The 27,142-nt window shown below is 37.8% G+C and overlaps 1 protein-coding gene across 4 annotated transcripts in view; it reads left to right on the top strand.

The window, feature by feature from the left end:
* ADAMTS2 (ADAM metallopeptidase with thrombospondin type 1 motif 2) overlaps positions 1–12,644 on the top strand; it is a 283,800-nt gene extending 271,156 nt beyond the window's left edge. For 2 of the 4 annotated variants that reach the window (XM_087887492.1, XM_034403043.2), the window contains 2 exons: positions 915–1,004; positions 8,684–12,644. In XM_087887492.1, the coding sequence (XP_087743618.1) occupies positions 915–1,004; positions 8,684–9,126 (533 nt within the window). In that variant the 3' untranslated portion in view covers positions 9,127–12,644. Of the gene's footprint in view, positions 1–914; positions 1,005–8,680 lie in introns of all 4 variants that reach the window. The other 2 variants (XM_034403051.2, XM_034403036.2) reach the window with 1 other exon arrangement.
* The last annotated feature ends 14,498 nt before the right edge of the window (positions 12,645–27,142 follow it).

Here is a 27,142-nt window from a genome sequence, read left to right as displayed (position 1 = left end):
TATTGCACCTGGAGAAGAAATTTGAACTTAAAGAAGTCTGATTTGGGGGAGGGGGGCTCACTGCAGATGATTTTGGGGGGTGGGAATCCTAGCAGGCTAGTATGAAATAATAAAGAAAGCCAAAGTGTTGAGAATCATTTCTTGGCAAGAATCTAAAAGCATTGTTTCTTCTTTGTCGATGACAATATTTTTCAACCTTGACAGACTAGAGATGTGTGAACTTCAACTCCCAGAATTCCCCAGCCAGCCGTGGCAATTAAAGTCCACACATTTTCAAGCTGCCAAGGTTAAGAAACATTGGTCTATGAATTATCAGAGAACCACACACCATTTTGGAAACTTTGATAGTGGAGACTAGATATTGAGATTAGTCGATTATCACATTTTTATTTTTCCTCACTGCTTTTTGTGTGTGTGTTTGTGTTCTCTAGTTCCTCGACTTCTATATCTTCCAGTGTAGACCCATAATGGTCCACAGTTGCCCTCCCTATAGTTGTGGCAAGCCTTAGTCAACCCCTGTCCCTGTCCTACTTGTTCAAAAGTACACAAAGTTTTAATTGCTTACCTAGCAGCCAGAATATGTGAAGATATCCTAAAATGGAAGTAAACTTCTCTTAAAAACATTTATTCACTATCTACATTTGTACTGGTAGCCTTTCTGAAAGCATGCCACGTTGTGATACATCTGAACAGAAGGGCTTAAATGATTAACTTCATCAAAACTAAAAACACTGGTGTTTTTCTAAGTATAGTTTTGGCTTTTAAAATGTTTTCCTTTTTGTGATTAGAAAGGGGGGCTATTAATTCAGCTTTTGGATTGTAAAATGTAAAATGTAAAATGTAAAATTAAAAGCTACAAAAAGTGCTCATATTTTTTTTCCCTTTTCCACCCCAAATCTTTCTTTCTCCTTCAGAAAATTCATCAGATACATCCAAGAAGACCTATATGATACAGTGGCTGTCAAGACCGGACACAGATTATCCTATCCAGAAAATATCTTCAAGTAAAAGACCCATTTATAATTCTGCCTTTGCTTTTAGCTGCATGCCACGTCAAATGTGGACTTTGCCTTCTGCTCTATTCTTTTTCCTATATGGAACATTTTCTTGAATCTTCAGAGTTTTATCTTGAGAGGAATCTTTTTTCCCCCTGCACTGGGTTGCAGTGTCCAATGTCTTACTTCTCTGGAGATTGAGCAGCCCTTCATTGCTGCAGTGGAGGTCGTCAAGGGGTTGGGTGTATGAAGCAGAATATCTGCAGTTTGTTGTAAGTCCTCTAAAAAGTGAGCTGATGTCGGTTTGCTTGTTGGTTAGTGATGGTGAAAAAAGGCTCTTAACTGGCTCATGATTTGAGTTTGATGGTGAAACTGACAACTTATTGTGAATGTGATCGCATCACAATAATGACAACTTGTAGTGCTAAGGTTTTCCTTTCATCTAAAGGTCCTCTAATTCATGGCAGATTAGGTAGATCAATGTTTTTGCAGGGTATTCAAACAGGACGAAAGCACCCATTCCATCTTTCTATCTCATTGCTTCTCAATCCATGTGTCACGATGGCTTTAAAATGTGTGTTTGTTACCATGAGAAAAACTTATTCTTCAGGAAGATGAGACTTCTTTTTATATATAGTCCATCAAATGCTGCTGCTACTACATACTATGCTTCAAAGGAATCTTCGTTTGGTTTATATTTATTTCCAAAAGTGGAAAAACACTATTTTATCAGAGCGTACCTTATGTTCTTTTTTTTTCCTTTGAAAAAGCAATTAGAAAAACAACATGGCAGAACATGTACTTATGCTACAAGTTGTGATGTGCAGTATTGTAATATTGTTGAGACAATATGGCATTGACACACACAATGTCAAAAGTTGTTCGGCAATTAATTCTTTATTCATCATTACATTCATCAGTCTTTTTTCACCATATGCATATTTGGCTTGACTGTTCAGTTTTTCTATTTGTGTGTGTGTGTGTGTGCGTGTGTGCGTGTATGATCTATAGATGTGTGTCAACTGGCAAGCATAATAGTGTGAACTACAGAATTACCTCAATTTTTATTGATTTGTTTTATTTTGCTTAGGGAAGAAGAAACTATGTTTAGAAAAATGCCTTAAACTTTAATTGCATTGGCATTAATCTCCAGTTCCAGCTTTAAATACAGTGTACTGGTATCATGAATTGATATTCACGTACAGAGTGTTTTACTTGAATGATTAAACTCTGGAAGGAAATTTGCACAGTCCATGTATGAGAAAGAAAAAGGATCATTACCAAATTGGATGAAGAAAAGTATTTTGAAACACTTAATTTATTTAATTGCAATTTATTCCTTTAACAGGCTTTGTGTTGAAGAACTAAAATATGTTCTCCATGGACCACTCATGTAATATCAAAGAATAGAAAGGCATTAGTCCTGGGGTATCATAACAATTTTCTTGCTCTCTTTCCGCTAACATTTGAGATACCTTACAAAGGTGACCCTGTGGATTTTGGCAATGTAGCACTTCAAAATGGTCATTATCATGTGATCACATATTTAAATTTTGCTGTTATTATTATTTCCCGCTGCAACATGTTAGTAATTACACATGGCAACATAAAAGGCAAAGACGTGTTATCTGGCTCTAAATACTGTTATGTAAAATAATTGGTGTATAACTGTTATCAACTTACTTATGACTGTTAGTTACCTTTCAATAGACAACTGTTAAGTGATGTTTGACAATATGGGTGGCTCTAGAGAATGGTGCAATAAGATACCTGGGCATCGTGCGCAGTTCTATATGCACTTTGGTTTATCAGGGATATTTTATCAGTGTTTTGTATGTATTTAACACAATATTAAACATGTGCCAATTCAGTTTGCTGTTCAATATTTTCTATCAGGCCAGTTGAAATGTGTACCAAAGTGATTGTACAAATAACTATTTTTTTCTTACTGCTGAGTTAAAAGAGATAACTTCCAGTCTGTCATGCGTATTACAAAATAAAAGATTAAAGTTCAGCAGGTCTGGGAGTTTTGTTGGAAGAATAACCACCTATATTTATTCTGATATATATACAAATCACAAGCTTAAGACAAACAGCTTAAAGACTTTTGTACCTTAGAACCAAGAAGGTTAATGGTCGACTTTGTGCATGCAAATGGCTTGCAATCCAGGAAGCAATTGATGCCAAAATGAATTTGTTACATCTTTAAGCTGTCACAAATCTTGTTGATCCTCCATGGCTAACTGCCCCCTCCCCATTGCCCCCCACTAAGGAAGTAAAGAAGATGTCTTTCTAGAGACTCTTAATTATAAATGAAATGCATCTTAATAGCATCATAGGAGTCATTTCACCTGACTCTGTATTTAATCTACACATTTCGCATATTTTACTATGGAAAATAAGGCATTTTTCTAAAGCTGTTTCAAAGGCACCTTGAAGCCAAATGTTTCTTTAATTAGTTTGAAAATTATGCTTAGTTGAAAAATTAGTTTTAAATATATTTAAGGAAAAATCAAATATAGGTCATTATTTTGCCATTTTTAAATATCTAGACATATTTAACTCTACAGTTGTTAAATTAATAGTTCTATATATAAAACATGTGATCTCTAACCTAAAGAGTTTAGGCAATTATTTCCTTTGTGAAACTGAACTGGAATTATATTTTATAAAATCAGCATAAAATAAAATAACAGGAACAAACGGTATTTATTTATTTATTTCCCATAAATATCTGGGAACTTTAATTTTGTTTCATAATGCTGCTGTACAGTTAAATTAGTAAAAGTATTAACATATGTTAGACTGATATGTTTGCCAATTAAACACACTCATGCCCTATATTTTAGAGGATGAGTAAAGAACTATATTATATATCTTTTCTCAAATCAACAAATATTTCTGAATTAGAGTAGGCTGTAATTTGCAATGCAGTTAAAAGGCTATCGCCCCCTAACACAGAGGTCCCCAACCTTTCGGTCACCAGGGACCAGTTCCATGGAGAAAGGTTTTTTCATGGACTGGAGGGGGCGTGGTTTTGCGTGCTGCCTGCATCCCGCGGTTTGGGATTTTACTTGTACAGCCTGGTTTCTGGCATGCCATGGACCAGGGTGAGTTCCTGCCAGTCCATGGATCAGGGGTTGGGGACCCCTGCTCTAACCCCTATGCTGCCATATCTGCATGCAGCTTCCATCTAAGTGGCCTGATGATGCTGTCATACCATCCTGATTGTTATACATTTCCAAAGATGCATTTGAAATTTCTTTCTTCTGGAGCACAGAAAGATGGCGAAGAGTTAGCTTGTAGCCAGACACACACACACACACACACACACACACACACACAGCACAGCATAGCACAGCACAAACTATACTCCACCACAACTTTAACCAGAAAGCATTTGTAGCATGTATATCACAGATTGTTTAAGCATCAAGAAACTCACATGGTACGTTGCTCCCAGAAATTAAAGTATGTATATCTGATTGGACATTTTCTTGTGCCGACTATAGTGAAATGATTGGTGTTAGATCAGCATATTGCTCTATGCTTCATAGCTCCTATAGTTTTCACTGAGGCAACTTTTGAAAACTTTCTTGTTGTGTTCTATCATATGAGAAATTTCAGTCCTCCTTTAAAATATGCTTCCTGCATCCTGCATTTACTTCTACTTAACTTAGTTTTCAGATTGCTCATCCTCTCTCTTTCTGCAATGCATACTTAGAAACCTAGTTTGAATGTCAATACTGATTTCTTATGTAAACAAGGGCGTTTAAGATTTTTCCCCCCATGCTTTATAAGCAGTGGGGATCACTGACATTTCTTCAGTATATATGATCCCTGGAACTATCCTGTTCTTATTTACACTGGGGTAGCAAAAAATGAATTAATAATTAAAGCAGCAAGGCCATGTTGTAACCAGATGTAGTATGAAATTAAATACCATGTTAACTGTGCATCCAAATTAAGATTATCACTAGATGGCAATATGGATGGGTTCCTTCCATCTGGACAGATAATGCTGCAAAACTCAGAGTTGATTTTGCTGCATGCACAAGCACTTGATCTCTATATTCATCTAGCATTTCATGCTAGTCTCTCTCTTCCTCAGCATGTCTCTTCATACAAAGAGATGTCATTCGCACATCTCTCCCTTGTTTTCTTTTTTTAAAACTTTCCACATTTTGAAGGCCTGATTAGGCACACATAGATGTTGAGATAAGTGCATGAACCCTGCAAGAAAAGCAATACTAATTTTCAGAAGAAGTGAAGTTTTTGAACTTGTTTGGGAGTTTTTGTAAACATTCAATTCCTCATGACAAGGAAAATATGTACAGGTATTATGACCAGTTACTTAACAGCTGGTCAAAGTTATGACAGACCTTTACAAGTCTGTCTCCCAAGTTCTTAAAATTTACAACTCAGATTTGAACTTCGAATGGCCTCTAGCCCTTCCATGACCATATGACAGTTTGTGATGGATTTTTATTTTTATATTTTAGCTGGAAACTGGGGTTTACTTCAGGTTTCTGGCAAAAATGCCCATTGTCGACAATGGATTCACTTAACAGCTGTCATGTTCACTTACAACCATAGTGATTCATAGTAATTCACCACTGCAAAGAACATTGTCAAATTGGGTGCAGTCACAGGGTGGCATGCTTAACAACTGGCATGGCTTTCATCTTAATTCCGAACTCAGTTACAGTCATAAATTGAGGATTACCTGTATTACCTTCTCTTGATGCATCAGTTCCTACAATGAATTATTCATGAATTATCTAAATATAGTGTTAAGTGCTTTTTAAAAAAATGATGGGATCTCAGTTATATAGTGGACAACCCTTTTCAGAAAGTGAGACAATCAGTTTAGAGAACTGTCTTGGTTCTTACCTTTAAGTAGTTACTGACTGAAGGCTACCTGGTAACATTCTAGCAATGTATAGAAACTCAGAAAATGGTGCACTCCTTATAGACGAAAGATTCTGTAAATATGCCATTTGGTTACAAATAGAAATAGAGTAACAAGAGTTGGAAGGGATCTTGGAGGTCTTCTAGTCCAACCCCCTGCTTAGGCAGGAAACCCTACATCACTTCAGACAAATAGTTATCTAAGCTCTTCTTAAAAACTTCCAGTGCCGGAGCATTTATAACTTCTGGAAGCAAGTTGTTCCATTGATTAATTGTTCTAACTGTCAAGAAATTTCTCCTTAGTTCTAAGTTGCTTCTCTCCTTGATTAGTTTCTACCCATTGCTTCTTGTCCTGCCCTCAGGTGCTTTGGAGAATAGCTTGACTCCATCTTCTTTGTGGCAACCCCTAAGATATCGGAACACTGCTATTATAATGGCATGGTATATTATGGGGCGGGGCAGTGACTCAGTGGTTAAGATGCTGGCCTTATCAGCTGGAAAGCTGGGCAGCCCAGGATCGAGACCCAAGCACCATGCAATGGGGTGAGTCCCTGTCCTCACCCTGGCTCCTGCCAACCTAGCAGTTTGAAAGCATGTAAATGTGAGTAGATTAATAGGTACCACTTTGGTGGGAATGTAACAGTGCTCTATGATGTTATGCTGGCCACATAACTGTGGAAATGACTTGGACAGTGCTGGCTCAATGGCCTTGAAATTGAGATGAACACCACCCACTACAGTCGACAACGACTAGGGAACTAAAATCCGTAGAGATTCCTTTAGGAATATATTATTATTATAAAATAATAGACACAAAAATGATGAAGCCCAATGAATTGGCTTCTTTGATAGCAATTTATCATGATGTCAGAGTGAAAAAGAAAAAAGAGAATAATTTCAGCTCAGTGCCTGTTATTACATAGCCAAAGGAGCCTGGTGGCGTAGCTGATTAAGCACTGTTACAGTGCACCAGCTGCCTGCAATTACTGCAAGTTCAAATCTCACCAGGCTCAAGGTTGACTCAGCCTTCCATCCTTTCTAAGGTAGGTAAAATGAGGACCCAGTTTGTGGGGGCAATAAGCTGACTTTGTATAAATATACAAAAGTATGAAGACTATTGCTTAACGCACTGTAAGCCACCCTGAGTCTCCTGAGAAGGGCGGCATATAAATTAAAAAAAAAAAACAATGCCCAAGAAACCTGTAGAAAAACAGTAAACTCTACCTTCCCCATCAAAGACCAATGGAGATTTAGCATGCACAGTGATTGTATAATTCTTAGTGACTTGTGAAGGTACTAGCTGAAACTTTTAAGACAAGTAGTATAGTGAATGGAGTCTTTCAATATCATCATTGACAATGTATATTTTGCTCCAGTTGTTAGTAATAAAACAATGAAATAATAAGTCAAACAAGTTCTGGTATGCTGGCCGTGTGATCTGTGCTAGGCCAAATATAGTAAGTAACTTCCTGTGGTCAGATTAACATAATGCTTGAAAGTCAATGAGAAAGCTGCTTCTTATATAAATAATTTTCATTCCACTGATGTACCATAGTCAAGACACGTTGTTGACATGAGCTTAGGAAAACCCAGCATGTAACTAGGGTGATCCAGATGACCAGTGGTTCTAACAATATAGTCACTATCATGCAGTGGTTAAATTCAATTTTTTTTACCAGTTCAATGGGTGTGGCTTGGTGGGCATGGCTTGGTGGGCGTGGCAAGGGAAGGATACTACAAAATCTCCATTCCCTTTCCACTCCTGGGGGAAGGATATTGCAAAATCTCCATTCCCACCCCACTCTGGGACCAGCCAGAGGTGGTATTGGCCAGTTCTCCGAACTACTCAAAATTTCCGCTACCAGTTCTCCAGAACCTGTCAGAATCTGCTGGATTTCACCCTTGCTATCATGCCTAAACATATCCTGTATAGCAGGTTTGTCAAACTCGATTTCATTGAGGGCCACATCAGGGTTGTGTTTGACCTTGGGGGCTGGAGTGGGTGTAGCCAGGGTGGGTGTGGCCAGCTCAGTGTCACTCGTGTTGGGGGCGCCTGTGGTGGCCCAAGTGCTCTGCCAGAAAAAATGGGCTCCCAAGCTCCATTTTCAGCTGCAACCCTCTGCCTCTGTTTTTGCTGGCAGAGGCATCGCAGGCCAGTCCTTTGCTGTTTACCTGGGTGGCCCCAGGGGCCAGATCTAAGCATCCGTGGGCCGGATTGAGCCCCCGGGCCTTGAGTTTGACACTCCTGCTGTATAATTTTAATGTGTGCATTTGGGGACATACAAATGTACATCACTCAGAAATTGTCACTGCATTCCCAGTTGAAAGTTGAATCAATGCATAAAATTTGTTTTATAGCTTTAGATCACTATAAAAAACATGAGAGAGGTTGTTAGTTTTTTTGTTTGTTTGTTTTTTAAATTTGATTTATATGCCGCCCTTCTCCGGAGACTCAGGGCGGCTTACAATGCGTTAAGCAATAGCCTTCATACTTTTGTATATTTATACAAAGTCAGCTTATTGCCCCCACAATCTGGGTCCTCATTTTACCTACCTTAGAAAGGATGGAAGGCTGAGTCGACCTTGAGCCTGGTGAGATTCGAACTTACAGTAATTGCAGACAGCTGGTGTTAATCACAATGCTTTTAGTCTGCTGAGCCACCAGTTAAGAGCACATATAATACCTTATTTATGCAAGGGCCCCTTAAGACCCAAGTTTACTTGATTCTGTTTCAGATGTATAGCATACACTTAAATTTATTTTTCTCTTCCAGCAGAACATTGCAAAGAAGACAGATCAATGTTTTGTCGCATGGAAGTTCTCCACCGGTACTGTACCATTCCTGGATATAATAAACTGTGTTGCAAGTCTTGTGGTATGTATGCTAATGAAACAGGGCATGGCAACTCAACAGTTAATGATATTGAAGAGGACATCACTCCCACCCTTGCAACATCTGTTGAAGATCACACACCACATAGAGCAACAGGTCCACCAGATGTTGCCAAGGTAAATATCTCCAGTTCTAATGTGACCATAGAGCAGCCAGAAGGCAACACGCTGGATGCGCCCTATAAAATTCATGAGAGGGAAAATGAAGTGCCACAACACAACATCATCTGGAGGAGGAGACCACCATATGAAAGGACAAAGAACCAAAGAATTCAGCAGCTGATTGCAGAAAAAAGGAAAAAAGGAATGCTCAGGGAATTGCGTTAAATTGGAAATATAACTCTATATACAGATATATATATATTTTCTCTCTTATAGAGATGTTACAGTATTGCAGTATTGCCCATGCCAACCTAGAGACTAATTTTTTTAATAGTGGTGCTATGGCAGAAATGCCTAATGCTACAGCTTGCAATACATAGACATGTAGGCTTATTTAATTAAAGAAAAGATAAACAGCATAACAAATGTTAAGTTACAAATATCCACTGAAAATGATACAATGGCATCATAGCTTAACAGCTATGCAACAATGCTACATACAGGTAGTCCTTGTTTAAAGACTGCCTTGATTAGCAACCATTTGCAGTCATGACCATGATAAAAAAATGTTACTTTACAACAAGTCCTCATATTTATGACCTTCACAGTTCTGTAAAGCAAGATAAATTGAAGTAAGATCATAAGTATGGTTGCAGTTTCACTTAGCAACCACTTTACTTAATGAGTTGCTGATCCCAATTGTGGCCACTTAAACAAGGACTACTTGTAATAAATGTCAGCAGGGTTATTTCTTTTTATTTACCATCTTGCTCCATCTCTGTGTATGTTTGAATCCAATGGAATCTACCTGGGTAATACTATATAAAGTCTTATCAATCGATCCAAAATACTTAATAAGCCTACAAAACAGCCTATAGAATTTCAGTAGCAATGAAGTATGTGTCTGTTTTTTAAAAAACGATTGTCATTTATTTGGACAGGTCAAATTGTTCCATGTACTACAACTTTGATATCCATTGCGAACCCAAATATGCTAATCTTTTCATTGAATTCAAAGGTGCTACTTCCACACTCAGGGATGACAAAAAGTCTAACTGAAGTGTTGAGGAATTAATTCAATCTGATTTTGGGAGCCAAACCCAATTAATTGCAATAACCACTTGAAAAGCACACTTGGTGATGTTACTGTACAAAATCCAGCTGGAAAATAATGTTCTTCAGAAATAGTAAAAGAACATTAAAGAAAGAGTTCTAAGGCTATCTCTGTACAACTATCAAGTTTTCCATCTCATTCATGAAGAAGGAATGTTATAGCCATAGGTGCACAAGACGTTTGAGTATGAGCTCCACATTTCATCTTTAAAGATTATGCTGAAAAGCCCACACTCCAGAATGATGATGGGGCCAGGACAAAAGAATGGGCAAAGCCAGGACAAAAATCCAAAATTAAATTAATTTAATGTGTATATATATAATCAAACTGCAAGACAAGATAATTCCCAATATATTTAACAGTTTCCCTTTCATTAGCTTAAAAGTGACATGCTGGAGGCCCTTTTGTAAGGAACTGTACCCAACCTTTCACAGGTGTCATGAGGCTGTGGACCTCAAGATCTATACCTCTGACCTTAAGGATTGCAAGACCCTTCCAATCTCTGTGTGACTTTTCAACTTCTCAGACACCAAAAAAACCCAAAAACCCTTATTTATGATATACCAACTCCTGAATCATCTTCAGCAAATTGTGATGCATCATCTTCATGCAAATTGTGTTGAAGAAGCCTGAAGGAGATACTTGGTGGCATCATCCACCAAATGCCATGCTTACACACTTGAATCCAATCTCTGATTCAAATATATAAATGGCAATAATTGTGTTGCTGTTGCACCAGTCTTGTCATTTCTCCCCTTCCCATGAATGCCCACACTAAGCCCATCAACTTTAGGTAGATGACCCACGTACTAAATCTAACTCCACTATAAAAATATGGTTTGTATTGTACATTTAAAGAACTAAGTTGCCTTGCACATGTTTTTAATATACAAATTTGTCTTCTAAAAGTGTGCTTAGGCCACAAATGTTTATTTGAGATTCCATTCAATACTTCAGACAATAATCATTCTGACTCAAAATGAAAAGAGACTAGCTTTATTCTAAAGCTAGAACAAGCCTGCATCAAACTATATAACTGCAGCAAAAATGAAGATCAATGTTTTGTTACTTTTTGCAAGAAGTGATGAACTTTATAGGACCAATAGGACCCTCTAAGAGTGAAGCCTATTCAGTTACAAAAAGAGATGCAGTGATGCTCTTTTGTTTGTTTTTAGTGTCAAAATTGGCAAGCAATATATAACATTCATTCTTGTTCTGTTGGGATTCTTACATAAAATACAAGCTTAAGGTACTTGTTTAAACAAGTACTTTGGTTAGATGATACTTCATTAAAACAACTAATGTTATCCTTTGGCAAATATTTTGATTCTGAGATCTCTTTAAAAGCTTAAAATGAGCACTCGGTGGTCTCCAAAGTGCTGTAGGCGAGGATTCCTACTTGGAAGTCCCCCTTATGAAGTCATTCAGTGATTAGAGGGGTGATGGGTCAGTCTCTTGACTCTGCTCTCCTTTCCTTCTCTTCCACAATTTGGTGGTTATGGAAACAAAACAGTAGATTTTGCAAACAGCCTCTGTCTCCAGCAACATGAGGCACTCATAAACACTCTTGCTCAAATCGACATTTCCTTGCATGGATCTTCTTTGACCTTAATCGCAGATTTGGCCATGATTTGGAATTTATTTGAATCACATGTGCAATCCTCCTGACCCCATGAATCACATTTTCAAAAACTATTTGAAATTAAATTGTATACATTAACTCACTGGAAAGATAGCTTAAATAATCCTAATGTCACTATTCCCCCCCCTCCCTGCCCCCCAAATATCCGCATTTCATACTCTTAAAAGCGTGTGGTAAAATGATTGCTTTTATTCAAATCTTAATGATTTAAATGACTGGATTTTCTTTTTTATTTCAGTTGGTGCTTTTTGTTTGAAGAAAGTGTAGCTTTTGTTTATTGTCTACATATTGCACATATCCACTGGGGTAGTGAACAATTTGTGCTATCAACAGGTAATTAGGTCTACTGTATTGTTGCAGAAGGAACAGATGTCATTAGGCATATAAATGCATAACGATACTGAATCTGCTTAGATTTTAACAACCTCTGTTTGTCAGCCCTTTGAGTCCCGGTTTCCTCTTGCACAGCGCTTTCTGAAAGCATGCATGGATATCAGCAGCATCACGGGTACGTTACCGCTCACTTGGTTTAAAGAGAGAGCTGCATTTATTCATGGGTAACATCCCCCCTCCCACAGAATTTTTTTCTTTTTAGTAAATGCGCTTGTGAATATAGCTTTGCTTTGATTATAGACCTTTTCACCTGCAAACAAAAGCAAGCAAGCAAAAACATTTAAAGCCATCTTGATGGCTAGAGAGTAGGTATCAGCATAAACTGGTGGCAGGTTTAAAAACAGCTTACCTCAATGGTTGGTGAGAAAACCCAAGGCTAGGCAAATAGTTTGCATGCTATTCTCAACAACTGATGATTCTTTCATTACATTCCTGGATTCCTGGACACTTCCCCTGTTGATTGAACTGATATATTTGTTGTCTTTATCTGAGCAATGCATGTAAAAGAAATCCTTTGCTGTCCTTACCCTCAAAATCTAACTGAAGAAGCACCTGTATTACTGCAGGTTTTAAATAAATAATCACTGAAATCTGCTCTTTTTGTTTCTTTGTTTGTTTCTTTATTTTATTTCTTTGGTTGGCTGATATTCTGCCTTTCTTCTAGTAGCTGAAGGCCGCTTACTCAGGAGTCTCCATTTTATTCCCTCTATAATAAAGTTGTGAATACGACCAGGCTGAGAGAAAATGATTGGTTAGGGTTAAGGTCTGCTTAAACAGACCAAAGTTTTTGTATAGCATACCACCTGTATATAGGAATTCATGTTATAGCCTATTGAACAAGATCGGTCTGGAGGCATCTGATAGCCAGGTCAGACAGGTGGAGATAAAAAATAGTGAATGCTGGATATAGGCAGAATCTGAAAGTCATTAACTTGAGGGAGTTAACAGACAACATAGGATTGATTCCACATTTGAGCAACATAATGGCCCTTTATAATGTTTATTTGTCATGTTCCAATTCTAGTCGTTTGCCACACATCCTGGCATTTGGATATGCATTCTCTTAAATATCAAAAGACATTTAATCATTTGAATGGTACTCAAGTAAATATGGCTGCACTCTTGCTCATGCTTCTGCATGTATATTTGGTGCTTATTTATAGAGCAGCTTCTGCACAAAGACCATCTTTGTTGGATTATGAGGAATGTCCAATGAATAAAGATGGTGAGATTATCCTTGCAGAACATGAGAAAATGCAGTAAATCATTACATATCTCAGTTAGAGGGGTTCGTATTTATGTCTTCTATTCATATGTTCTTAATTTAAAAACATATACCCAACCACTCCAAATTATTACTGATCATTTTTCCCTGTCTATGGTAATTTGGAAAAGAGCCTTTGTCACCATTTAATAATTACTGGTAATTAATAAACTAGCAAGGACAATTGCAATACAGATTCACCTGTGAGAGTATTTTCGGACTGAGCTCCTGAGGAGATTTGAACATATTAATTTAAAACCTGAGCGTCATTACAACAGGCACTTAAAAGGCTTGTTTGTAGTGCCTTTCAGTGTGGGAACAGTCATGAATGTTTCTCATTAAATGAAATACTTGATTCTCAATACACATCAGGAAACCCTACAGAAGTATCTTTGTGACCAGACAAAAGCTGTAGCTACCTTTCGACTGCCAGCATATGCAACCAATTTTCCACGAAGAGAAAGTCAGTCTGAGTAGAACATTTAGTTGCAGATGCAATATGGCCAACAGTTGTGTGAATTGGTCCACAGAAAAGTTTTGAAAAAAACCTAAGTATTTTTTTTTGAAGTATCTTTTTCAAGGATTTTTGTCATTGACTTTTGTTCTACAATGTATTTACTACTTTATTTGCTCACCTACAATGCACAGTATTAGCTGTCTTTGAAAGATACAGCCAGTTACATAAAATGGCTTAATGTCAGTTGCAATGCATCCCATGAATTGTTTATTCAAATGTATATACAAATTCAAACCTTTAATTTTATAATTTATTAAAATCAAAATATTTGGGCTCTTTACCAAGGAGTATGACTTTGTAACTCTGTTGACTCTGTTTGGGCTGTTGACCATATGCAGTAGTACGCACTCAGTGAGTAAAATGTAGATATTTTTCTATACCAAGTATTCCTGAGCATTCCTAAGGCATCCTTCTTTGGCAAAAAGATGAAAATAGATTCAGACTGAGATTCCACATGTCTTTTCATGTGAGATTATGTTTCCTTTTACAATTCCATAAAATCCATCATCAGAAGTAATAAGATACATTTGCTCAGAAATGCAGTTTTTCAAGAAAAGATCCTACTTAACAGGATTTTTCGAATTGTTTCCCACAGAACCCACAAGAACTTGATGAAGTTCCACAAGGCACTAAGGGCTAAACAAATTTTTTAAAAAAAACATTAACTCAAAATGCAGCCAATTTTTCATTACTAGAGTTTTGCCTCTTGAACACTGGTTCTGCAGGCTTTATTTCGAAGAAACAGATTCCATGAACAGAAAATATTGGGAAACCTTGGTATTTAACATATTTTTCCTCTTTTTCATGCTTGATTTTTTTTTTAGTGGAGTCCATTTCTGACTACTTGTGTGAAAAAAATGAAAAAATACAACAGAACACAAAAAAATAAACAATTCTATATTGTTACAATATTATAATTATAATTTTCTTTTATTTATAATAAATATTAAAGTACATATATACTTATTTCTAATATATGCATATAATTATCATTCCTCTTTAACTTACTATATTTTGCATAAATGAATTCCATATTTTATTATAGTTGTCCATACAAAGTTTATATCTATAGTTAATCCGCTCATAGGTGGCAGGTAAAATCAGGTCCTCAATCCATTGAGTGAAAGGGACCATACATTTATTTTTCCAAAGCTCCAAAACCAGTCTTTTAGCTATAGTAACAGCTCAAATAATCCATTTGCATTGTCCAGTTCTCAGTTTCTTTCTCATATGTATATAATTCAAAATAATATTTTCCTCTGAAAAACTTAATTTTTGTCCTACTGTTATATAATTCACTATTTTCTCTGAGAATTTAGTAAGTATAGCATATTGTAAAAACATGTTTTTAAAGAAGAATTATCCTTATTACATCTTCAACCATAAAAAAGACCTTTTCTATACAAAAGTAGTGAGGACCAATCAATCCTAAATAGTATTTTGTGTTGTACCAGTCATAATTTAAGGTCCACTAAATTGCTATAGAAGTTAAGACACTCTCCCACAAGCAAAAGAGGAACCTCTAGTTCCTTATTCCATTCATGTCTTAATATGTATTAAATTGGTTTATTGATTACACATACAGACTAAGGGTTTTTTTTTTTTTTGTTTGTTTTAAAGATTTATCAAGTTGTTCTAGTATCTTGTGTATCTACAAAGGTGAAAATTCTGCTGGTTCAAATAATGTTATGAACAAATGTTGTAGCTCTAAATATTACCACAGGGTTACATCTGATAGATGATATTTCTTAACACGGCATATGTTAAACATTCATCTTCATCATCTATCAGTTCGTCCAAAGTCAATATCCACACTTGTATCTAATTTTTCCATGTTCCATGTCACCATATTTTCTCCAAAATGGAAGTTGGGGAAGTTGGGCACAAATTATTGGTCCCCAGTATTTAATACTTCACAATAAGTAAGCAAGATGACATTGGGAAAGCCAAATCCTTCCTCATTAGTTGGTAGCTGCATTTTCTGTAACCATATTCTCAGAACCAATAGATGCATACCATTTTGTGAATGACAAGTCTCTTGAGAAAGACAGAACCAAGCATTTATTCTCAAATGTTGGTACATCTCCTTGCACACAGTGACTATGGATTCTTATCTATCAAGCCATACCTAGGAATTGTGGCATACTGGAGAAGAATAATTCAGGAGTAAAAAATGTTATACTAACATCCTAAGAAAAGCTTCAATGTTGCTGGTTATCTTCACAAAAATACTGATATAATTTGTTTAGAAATATGCTTAGGTAATATTTTTAGAATCCAAATTTTTTCAGAAATATATCTTCCCATTCTTTGGAGGTGCTACAGAAGCATTACTTGAGGAGCTGTGGTGGCACAGTGGTTAGAATGCAGTATTGCAGGCTAACTCACTGCTCACTGCCAGGAATTCAATTCTGACCAGCTCAAAGTTGATTCAGCCTTCCATCCTTCTGAGGCTGGTAAAACGAGGACCCAGATTGTTGGAGGCAATACGCTGACTCTGTAAACTACTTAGAGAGGGTTGTAAAGTACTGTGAAGCGGTATATAAGTCTAAGTGCTACTGCTATTAATTGCCATTTCTTTCTAAACCTTGAAAGACTATGATCTAGCCTACCACACAAATATTTGTTACTGCCTTGTCTACTGATTTTCTTCCATGCATACCCTGAGTTGTGAATCAGCACTGTAAAGGATGCACCTTCAGGTTTAAATTGAGATAAAGTTAAGTATCCTTGGATGCAAAAGGGACTTTAATTCTGAGCAAATAAAATGTGTATTTGTAGGGCTATAAAACTGCAAATCTGGGGCTTATTATATTAGTCTCCAGTGTTTTAAAATATCTTTCTAAATATTAAGTGGTATTTGAGAAATGGAAAGAACAAACCCACTCATGTTGTACTTAAAATAGCTAACATTAAAATACAAAAATTGAACACAGATGCAACTCAATTTGCCTAATTAAAAGCAAAGCCTGGGCAAAAAGCTGAAGAATGCTTCACTGTCTCCTCTTCAACCACATAGACGCCAAGGAAAGATGGTTCTTTGTTTTACTATTAAATTTTAAATTAAAAATTGGGCTTTGCTCTTAAGTAGAAGGAACCCAGTTTGTGGCCTTCTTTCTGATCTGTATGACAGGCCTGAGAATATGTCAAGAATCACTCACTGGAGGACAGAAATATAAATAACAGAATTAACCATCTGTGAAAAATGAGGATGTCGGTTCACTTCAGATTGTTACAGGGGAACTGAAAAAGAAAATGTTTCGTTTTTATTTAGTTTTTATTCCTAAAGCAAAAACATCTCTTCGTGACTCTCAAGTCATGAGTGACAAGTCAAGCTCAATGAACTATAAGTCATGCTCAAGACTTGGTTTTTATTTAGGTCAGTTTGATTATGCTTCTGAATATCTCTTCAAATCTGACAGGAACAGGTAGCATCTTTCTGCTTCCTCCAGATCAACAGTCTTCCAAAAGAGATCTGGATTATTTATTGCTTTGTGATTAGGATACTTTGGCAGCTGTTTTCCTATAATAATGGACAGTTTAAAAATCGGGCACCTATTTGTCAAACTGTCTTCTTGTTATAAACATTATTCAGTTAGTTCTATACATCTCTGTCTGAATGCAGCGCCCTACTCTGAGTTTTGCTGAGACAGTAGTGAAACAGTGTCACCATCTGGAAAATATGGGCAAATTCTTATATGGCAATAATTAAAATAAAGTAGGGAAGAAAGCTGCTGCTGATCTCAGTCTTTTGCACAATATCTGTTCTGACAAGAAGACCAAAAAATGTCTTCTCATGTGGTTGTACCCATGTTTATCGTATTCATACTTGTCACACTCTCTCGCCAGCATTTTTAATCAAGGGGTCAAGGAAAGGAATGTCCTTAGCTGGAAACTACAGAAAACGGCTACAAGCATAGTTGGGTTAGACAGATTAACAGGCTGCTGTGTCCCTAATAAGTTTTTCTTAATAATTTTACTAAATTTTCATAATATAAAATACAAATGGAAATAAAGATAGCATGGAAATGGGGAAGGGAAAAAGAGAAGTGTGGGGTGGTGAGAAAATAAGAAAAAAGTGTTAACTTCCAACTTTTTTCAATACAGTTAAATAAAAACCTTAGGCACAGCTTCAACATTTTACTTTTACATATTTAGTATACTAGTCATTTCTAAAACCACAAATTTATCTATTCAGCAAATCCCAAAATCTCAAATTCTTTCTTTTTTTTCCTGTCTTGAGCACAAACTCTAGAAGAAGTTTCCAAGTAGAAACAAAACTGGATATATTCTTTTTATTATTATTAAAACAGTTAATTTGGCTGTCTCTCCTAACTCCATCAGTTTTTCCATCTACTCTTACGTTGTGGGGTTTGATCTTTCCGTCTTGCTGCAATAACAAAGATCCAGATTTGTTTTTTCAATTTCCTTGTCCAGTAATCCTAAAAGAAAAGCCTCTGGTTTCAATTTTATATTCTGTCTCTAGATACTGTATGTCGATAAGAAGGAAAGTGGATTATTTTTTTATACAAGATATAAATAGTGGAAAGCTTCTAGTTTAAGTTTTTCAGGATGTGGCAACAGGAAATTTATAAATGTGTGATAATATGGAAAACCAGCATTTGGCATCTAAACTCTACATAAATTGACACTTATATTATAGCAATAGCACTTGGATTTATAGACTGCTCCATAGGCTTTACAGCACTCTCTGAGAGGTTTACAGAGTCAAAATGTTGCCATGAACAATTTTTTTTTTTAATTTGATTTATATGCCTCCCTTCTCCGGAGACTCAGGACGGCTTACAATGCATTAAGCAATAGCCTTCATACTTTTGTATATTTTATACAAAGTCAGCTTATTGCCCCCACAAACTGGGTCCTCATTTAACCTACCTTAGAAAGGATGGAAGGCTGAGTCAACCTTGAGCCTGGTGAGATTCGAACTTACAGTAATTGCAGACAGCTGGTGTTAATCACAATGCTTTTAGTCTGCTGAGCTACCAGGCCTGTAGCTCAGCAGCTGACCTCGGAAGGATGGAAGACTGAGTCAACCTTGAGCCCCATCAGGATCAAACTCCTGGCTGTGGGCAGAGTTTGCCTGCAATACTGCATTCTAACCATTGCACCATGATTCCTGACTTTTCATGATTTAATTTCATGGATGTTTATTTATGAGGAATCACTTTGAAATGTTGCTTTCAATGCAGATAATTTTCATATAAATGTGCATAGGGTTTCAGCTTTCGAAAAGGATCTTAAAAGCCTCAACTACCTGCCCATTTCTTAGGTAGATCTACTATGTTCATTGAAGTTATTTTGCCAGTGTGGATTTCTGCAAATCCATCTGAGTCACATAAGAGCCCAGCCAGAAAATGAAGGTAATAAATATTTCAACAAGATTTTTTAATACAAAGCTCAACTCCCAGAAGATTATCCAATTGGTCACTTAATGCAATAAATCTGCTGCTTCATTCTTTTGCATTAAGATAAATAGAATTGCCTGCCCAATGTCTTTCATTTCCAAAGAGTGAAAATGAGGCAATCAGATCTGGGCTGCAAAATTCTGAATAATGACTATATATTTGCCATCTGGTGAATGTCCAGATTTTTTCCTCTCTTATCTGATACGCTTATTGACAATAGACATATCCCACAATATGAGTAGCATCCCCAATAGGTTCAATAACACTGACTGAGAAATAAAGAAATCACATATATGGAGGGGGAAAAATGGATGCTAGATATAAAAGGAAAAATCAGAATGTATAAAGGACATATTTAGTCAGTGGTCAAAATAGCTATTTAATGCTTCTCTGAGGTCATGCCCCCCAAAAATAAGATCTCCAGGATACCTTGGCTTTCTGCCTTAAACACTCAAAGAGCCATTTGGACCAGTTTCCTACAGAAAAAAAACACACCAGAAGCCACAAAACCGGGGTGGGCATGACCAACTCGATGTCACTCCCATCCAGTCACATGACCACCTAACCACGCCTACCCAGCCACAAAACTATTCTCTCTCTCCCCCTGTATCTCTCCCTCTCTCACCCCCTCTCTACGTATCACTCTGTATGTGTCTCTCCATGTCTCTCTCTCTCTCTCTCTCTCTATCTATCTATCTCTCTCTCTTTGTGTCTTTCCCCCCTCCCTTTGAGCCACCGTCCTCCTCCCCCCTCCTCTCGTAACTCCCTGGCCAGCTGTGGCTGAGCCGGGAGCATTCGCACATGAAGGGAGACTCCAGCCTGAAGTAGCAGGAAGTGAAGGCTGCCTAATGTGCAAATGTGGCACGAAGACAGGTACAGGGCAGCTTCGTTCCTGCACTCTCCGGTGACCCTCTTCCCCCTCCTTCTCTCAGGATGCCCAGGACAGCTCTGGCTGAGCTGGGAGCTGCACATGGGCGGGGAGACCCTCCTCAAGCGAGCGTCAAAGCTCAGGAAATGCATGCGCGGGGCGGGCAGCAGCTCACTTAAGGAGGGTCTCTCCACGCGTGCACACACTCCCAACTCAGCCACAGCCAGCCAGGGGGTTATGAGAGGAGGGGGGAGGAAGCAGGAGCGAAGCTGTCCTATACCTGCTTTCACATAAGGCAGTCTTCACTTCCTGCCGCTTTGGGCTGGAGTCCAAAAAAGAAATAAGAGGGGCGGGGTGAACCAATGATGGGACAGGGAGCCACGGCAGAGAGCCTGAAGAGCCACTTGTGGCTCCGGAGCCGTGGTTTGCCAACCCCTGACCTAGGCCAATAAAAGTATCTTTCTCTTGGAATTATAATGTTAAAAGAAATCACCTAACAGGACTGTGGAATACCTCCTTTGCAAAGTATGTTAACAAAACTATGGACTACAACAGCCTTGATCTTACTAAAGCAGTATATAGTGGTATTAATATTTCACATGATCTTAATATTATTCCTTTGTTGATGCCGCTTAGGACTGGTTTTTTTTTTTCCCCTGGCAGCTGCAGCACACTGTTGACGCTTTCTTTCTCTGACTGTTTAAGCCACTGGGGGTTCCTGTCTCTCTTGTCTTATAGTTTCCTAGGCAGCATCTTTCCCCAAGATCATCCATATACTACATCAGGGGTCCCCAACCCCTGGTTCATGGACCGGCACTGGTCCATGATATGCCAGCCACCAGGCCGTACAAACAAGTGAAGCCCCATCTGCGGGATGCAGGCTGCATGCAAAACTATACCCCCTCCAGTTCTCAGAAAAATCTTTCTCCGTTGGGGGCCACTGTACTCCATTGCAATTATGTCATACGTCACACATCATACTTTCAATTTCATGAAAAAATTTTCTCATACACTTTTTAAGTCACCCATTCCCGTTTATTTCATTTAGTCATATCAACAAACATCCTTCTCTATACTCCATTAGCATAATTCCATATCTTGGGGGCCAAAGGGAATGAGTAGGTTACAAGAGCCAAGATAGTGATTGAATTATAATGAAAGCCCCACGTTTTTGTATTTACATTCATTGCCAGTGCATATGCAAAATGGGCTTGAATTGCAATACTGCAGCCACAGCCTGTGATTATTCTAGGAATGCTGACACTAAGTAGAGTGAGGAAAAAGGGCATTTTTAAGACAGAAGTGTCAGCAACATCCTGCAAAACTATTTCTTTGCCATGACAGGACAGAAAAATTAGGCCATATGGAATAGCTTCAACACATGAAAAACACCCCCAGGGGCTCCAGATTTAAGGGCAATTATATTATTTTGAACCAGAAGTGTAAAAGATCTGATAGCTGAAGGATATTGTTTACTGTCTGTCAGTAGAAGAGAGCAAAAATTTCATCTGATCAATGAAAATAAGCTTTAGGAAATGTCAAGAAGTGTTCATACTTCAGAACCGAGCAATGTTTCTTGCTGAGGTTTAGGACTAGGACTAGGAAATTTCGAGATTCCCTTTGGAGTTCTGCTGAGACTTCTCAAAAGTATTGGAGAAGTTATGCATTTCTTCAGGAAGATATAATGAATAAAAATCCTCCATTCTTATATATTAAAGAATTATTTATATTCTGTAGAATATAAATCCTTCCATTCAGGTGACCCTGAGGACACAGATAAACCTCCAAGTGCTTCAACGACCCGCTAAAAGGATGCAGATTACCAGCTGTCTGCAAGGAGTATAAATCCTTCCATTCCCCACCATACAGTCAGAGCTGAAGAAGCATCTTGGATGAGAAGCGAAACGACTTCAAAAGAAAAAACAAGAAAGTCCACTAGCATCCTGAAAAAGCAACTTTGGGATTCTTATATATTGTTGTCCTGGTTCTTTCATAGAAGCAGGTTCTGCTTTGATTCTGTTTCTTTTCTTGAGCAAGAATATCAGAGCAATGCCCAGACATGATACAGAAGCTTCAAGAAACAAAATAATGCTAACCATAGATAGTCCTTGACTTAAGACTGTTTGAAGTTCTGACGGACTTACCTGGGAGGATACTTATGAACATGATTTCAAGTTCCAATGGTCAGCCCTTCCCTTCAGTCATGTGACTGCACTTCAGGTGCTCAGCAATAGGGCTGCATTTAGGCCATTTGCAACACCCTGCGGTCATGTGACTGTGTTTTATGATGTTTTGGTTGAAACCATGCATTTACTTCAGTTTTTGGCGAAACCACAACCATAGCAGACCATTGGTTAGCTTAACACTTAATGTCTGTGGAGTTGCTTTATGGCTGCCACAAAAAGGTCATAAAAATCAGGCCAGTCATGGGACTGACCATCACAAGTTATGACCATGATGAGAGGTTCCATTATGGTTGTAACTTGAGGACTATCTGTAAATAAGAATCTAAACTGAACATTTATATTTATTTTAATATCTAGATCTGCTTAGGGCTGTGCTGTAAAACATTAAAACCAACAAATAAAAAGCTGTATCCTCATGTTTACAGTCAATACATTAATAAAGAAATCATGATGAAAAACCCAAAATAGCATTTTGGTTTGCACTTCCTGTAGCATTTTAATACATAAAATATTCTGGGCTTGAGCAGCTGGTTCAAACTCAGCATCTCTAAATCTAAATCAAATTTATTATAGCCCTGAGGAGAGAGATACAGGATATTGAATTTAAAAAGTATTATATCTTTCTATATATATATACATGTATAAGAGAAAAACAATAAATATAATGGGAATCTAAAAATAATTAAGAACATAGTTACTAAAATAAATTCAAATAAAATACTATTATAAGAAATGCCAGTCCTAAGTAATGGTACACCGTATTATATAAACGGCAACACAGAACTGGGCGATTTGAGAGGTTATTTTCAAGGCCTTATCTTAGAGGAGTAGCATTAAATAGAAATCACACTCCCTACCTGGAAATTTCTGCAAGATAGGATAAATAAGGGTCTGTATATAGCAGTAGTGGGTTTCACTTACCTTCGCTACCAGTTCGGAACTGTGAGCACGCGTGTCCACTTGCTTCACTCACGTGCAGCGCTTCTGCGCATGCGCAGAACTTTCTGCACATGTACAGAGTATCTGTGATGATATCCGGGTGGGTGGGCGAAGCCTCCCGCCACCGCTACCGGTTTGCCCAAACCGGGGCGAACCGGTAGAAACCCACCACTGGGAATAGCATAATAGCATATGGCCTAGAATTTCTATTGAACAATCACCACATGGACATAACTGAAGATGCATAGAAGCACCCTTAAAATATTCAAGAAGGAAAAATCTATTGAAAATATATATCCCAGATTTGTTACTTAAGGGCAGTTCTAGCAATATCAAAGTCTTCCTCTCTATGGAAACAGACTTTCCGCAGAGAAGCCCAGCAGCTGAATTTCATCAGGGCTTTTTTTAAAGCCATGATGATGTAAAGCGATTTCTAAATATTAATGAGGCAACTCAGCACCGCCAAAGCACAATCCAAACTGCTACCATGCCATTTGCTTTAAATTGCCTTGCTAAATTTTCAACCAGCCAAAAAGGGGGGACATTAAATGTGATTTCCCCCTCCCTTTAGGAGCATCCAGTAAGAAGCATGTCCATCATTTTGTTTTCAACTGTCAAAAATAACTTTGCTATTTGCTCTAAAAATATAATAATTGTACTGACAGAATTGCACTTGTATAAACTTAAACAACACTAGACAATGGTACTCAGTGGATGAATCTCCTGTTCTACAAGCAGAAATCTGGGAGTTGAAGTCCACAAGTCTTAAAAGTTGCCAAGGCTGGAGAACCTTGTCCTACAGAATGAACAGTTGATACACAACCGAGTCAACTCCCTAAAGCTGCAAAAAGTTTCAAAATATAGCTAAATATAAGCTGCATATCGGACATGAATACAATTGAGTGAGTCCAGAGATATTTCATGAGAAGAGTCCTCGACTCCTCTGATCGCAATAGAATACCTTATGCCACCAGACTCGAAATTTTGGGCTTAGACAACTTAGAACTATGCCACCTTCGGTCTGACCTAAGCATAGTACATAAAATTATCTGCTACAACGTCCTACCTGTCAATGACTACTTCAGCTTCAACCGCAACAATACACGAGCACACAATAGATACAAACTTAAAGTGAACCGCTCCAAACTCGATTGCAGAAAATATGACTTCAGCAACAGAGTGGTCAATGCCTGGAATGCACTACCTGACTCTGTGGTTATTTCCCCAAACCCCCTTAACTTTAACCTTAGACTGTCTACTGTTGACCTCACCCCATTCCTAAGAGGTCTCTAAGGGGCGTGCATAAGCGCACCAGCATGCCTATCATTCCTGTCCCACTGTCCCCATTTATCCGTATCCATTGCCTGCATTCATAATCGTGTTTATACTTATATCTGTTATCTTATACATGCTTGACAAATAAATAAATAAAATTAATAAATAAATAAAAAGCAGAGGAGCAACAAACTGTTCACAGCAAAAACTGTCTCACCCTCCAAGACTAGCATCTTCTCTTATTAGATGGAGGAAATGAAATTCCAGCTAGACAAAATGCTATCAAGAGAAAAGTCTCAGACGTTCTTTCATTTCCTGCTTTCTCACAAGTATTTTTTCTCCTTTAAGTTATAGGTTTGATTCTTATTCCTTCTATTTTCCTTGGCTGCCCCTTTCTTGATTTCCTTCTCTCTGCCCTTTGTTGCTTAGCCATGCTCCCAAATTAAATCCACTTGCAACTAGTCTTTAGCATTAGTAAATAATTTCCTTGCATGTCTTGGCAACCCTTTGTCAGTTTCCACCAGCTTTTAATCCCTCTATTTCTTTCTCAGTTCTACTGTAGCTGGGTTACACATAATTACAAGTTTCTTCCGCAGTAAAATTTGTACTCCATGAAATAACACGCATTTCATATCAGAAAAATCACCATAAATAGGGAAGAACTGGGTGTACGTATCTGAAAAGTTTCTGTCTTCTTTTCCCATCCTCCAACATGAAAATAGTACAATTTAAGCAGTTTAACTGCATACATAATTGTGGTTTAAACTGTTCTCCTGCAGGCAGAGATGATGACTCTTTTACATAGCAGGGCAAGCAACCAGTTTGATTAAAAGGTCATTTGCCAAGTCCTGTTTCAAAAAAATGTGACCAGTCATTAATCTGAACACTCATGTCGCCATGCTATCCAAACCAAATTTAAAAGAAATCCTCAAACTATCAAACAAAACTAGGCATCAGATCTCTGCTTTAATGCTGAATTTGGGGGATGGAAGCTTTGCAATCAAACAGCCACTAGATGGTAGTACCTGAATTTAAATGATGCCATAGAAAGTACAGAATTGCTTTTTATTCAAACTAACATTCAAACTGGAACTAAGAAGAAACTTCCTGACCGTCAGAACAAGTAGTCAATGGGGCAGTTTGTCTCCTGGAATTGCTGGAAATTTTCAAGAAAAGATTGGACAACCATTTGTTTGAGAGGGAATAAGGATTCCTACCTAGGACAGGGGGTTGGACTAGAAGGCCTCCAAGTTCCCTTCCAGCCCTATAATTCCAGCCCTATGTAAAAGAGAAAATCAACCAGCCCAAAAGAGAACAAAAAAACTCCAGCACCTCTCCACCAGTAATCAGCAATCAGATCAGCATAGATTAACTCTAAGGTTAACTTCAGACCAACAATCAAGTAAACAATACCCCAATTAAGAAACTGACAAAGAGCCATCAGTAAACAGCCAAAGAATCTCTAAAACCACCCCCACCCACACAGATAAGCAAGTCAGCAGAATATAAACTGACAGCAAACAGCATTCCTTACTAGCATTGATGATGTTACCTAGTTAGGGGAATGAAATGTCTACAAGAAAACAAGGAAGCCCAGAGCGTACCAACCCTAACCCTAACCCTCAGCCCTATAATTCTATGGTTCTATGTTCTGCTTTCTGTTATCTTACTACTAAGAGAGGCATAAGTTAAAGTCTTTGTTTAAACTATTTAAGGAAAGTGTCAAGCTCAAAGCACTTTCATGCTGTTGCAACAATTATCACTTCTCTAGTTGCCAACAGACGGGGGAGGGAAAGGTAAGAAGGAATGCAGATTCCAGACTTCAAGGAGAAGAGCCGTGAGAGCCAAGGACACATCTGCAGGTGTTGGCCAAAACCAGAGACTCTTTCTCATAACAATACAATGACACTCAATTGGACGATGTGAGCTGGAGTAATAGGAGGGAGCGGGAACTAAGTTGTAACTATGTGGGTTTGCATGGGAATGAACTAGAGCTGGTTTTGTCTTCAATAGTGCCCAAATGATGTACTGCATAGAGACGTTGGCAGAGCTCGAATGCACTGCTTTAGTTGGGATCGTCAGTTGGGATGTTGACAGAAAGTTTTTGAGCAGTGTTATGAGTGAGTGGATAGACAGTCACATTCATATGTGTAATCTAAAGAATGACAACATAGGAATTCAAAGTTAAGTTGGAAGACTGTCTCTGTGGTCAGGGAATATCAGAGTTTAATTGGTTAGACCTTCTATTGAAGGTCTATAACAAGCAACCTTGTTATACCTACAGAGAAATTAATAAGGAATTCTCCAATTATCTTTCTTGAAAAAGAATGACTTCCTGATACTGGTCTGTGTCCCTAGTGATCTTTCAAGCATACTATTTCTGAAATTAGCAGCATATTTTGAAGCCTGGTAAATTTCTGCCCAAATATATACTAATAAACAGCCACTGATTCAATAATCCTTCATAGCAATCGCAATCACTCCTGCACTTGTGACCTTTAGAGTTAATGTAGCATATAATTAATAAATCCACAAACTCTATGTTCTTTTAATACACAGTATTAACCTGAAAAAAGCCACTCCATTTTCATTTTGTTTTAGTCATATTGATTTCTAA

This window comes from Pantherophis guttatus, chromosome 2 (assembly GCF_059756535.1).
Source record: "Pantherophis guttatus breed Tessera chromosome 2, ASM5975653v1, whole genome shotgun sequence".
NCBI classification, from domain to species: Eukaryota; Metazoa; Chordata; class Lepidosauria; order Squamata; family Colubridae; genus Pantherophis; species Pantherophis guttatus.
This window is presented reverse-complemented; position numbering and strand designations above follow the sequence as displayed.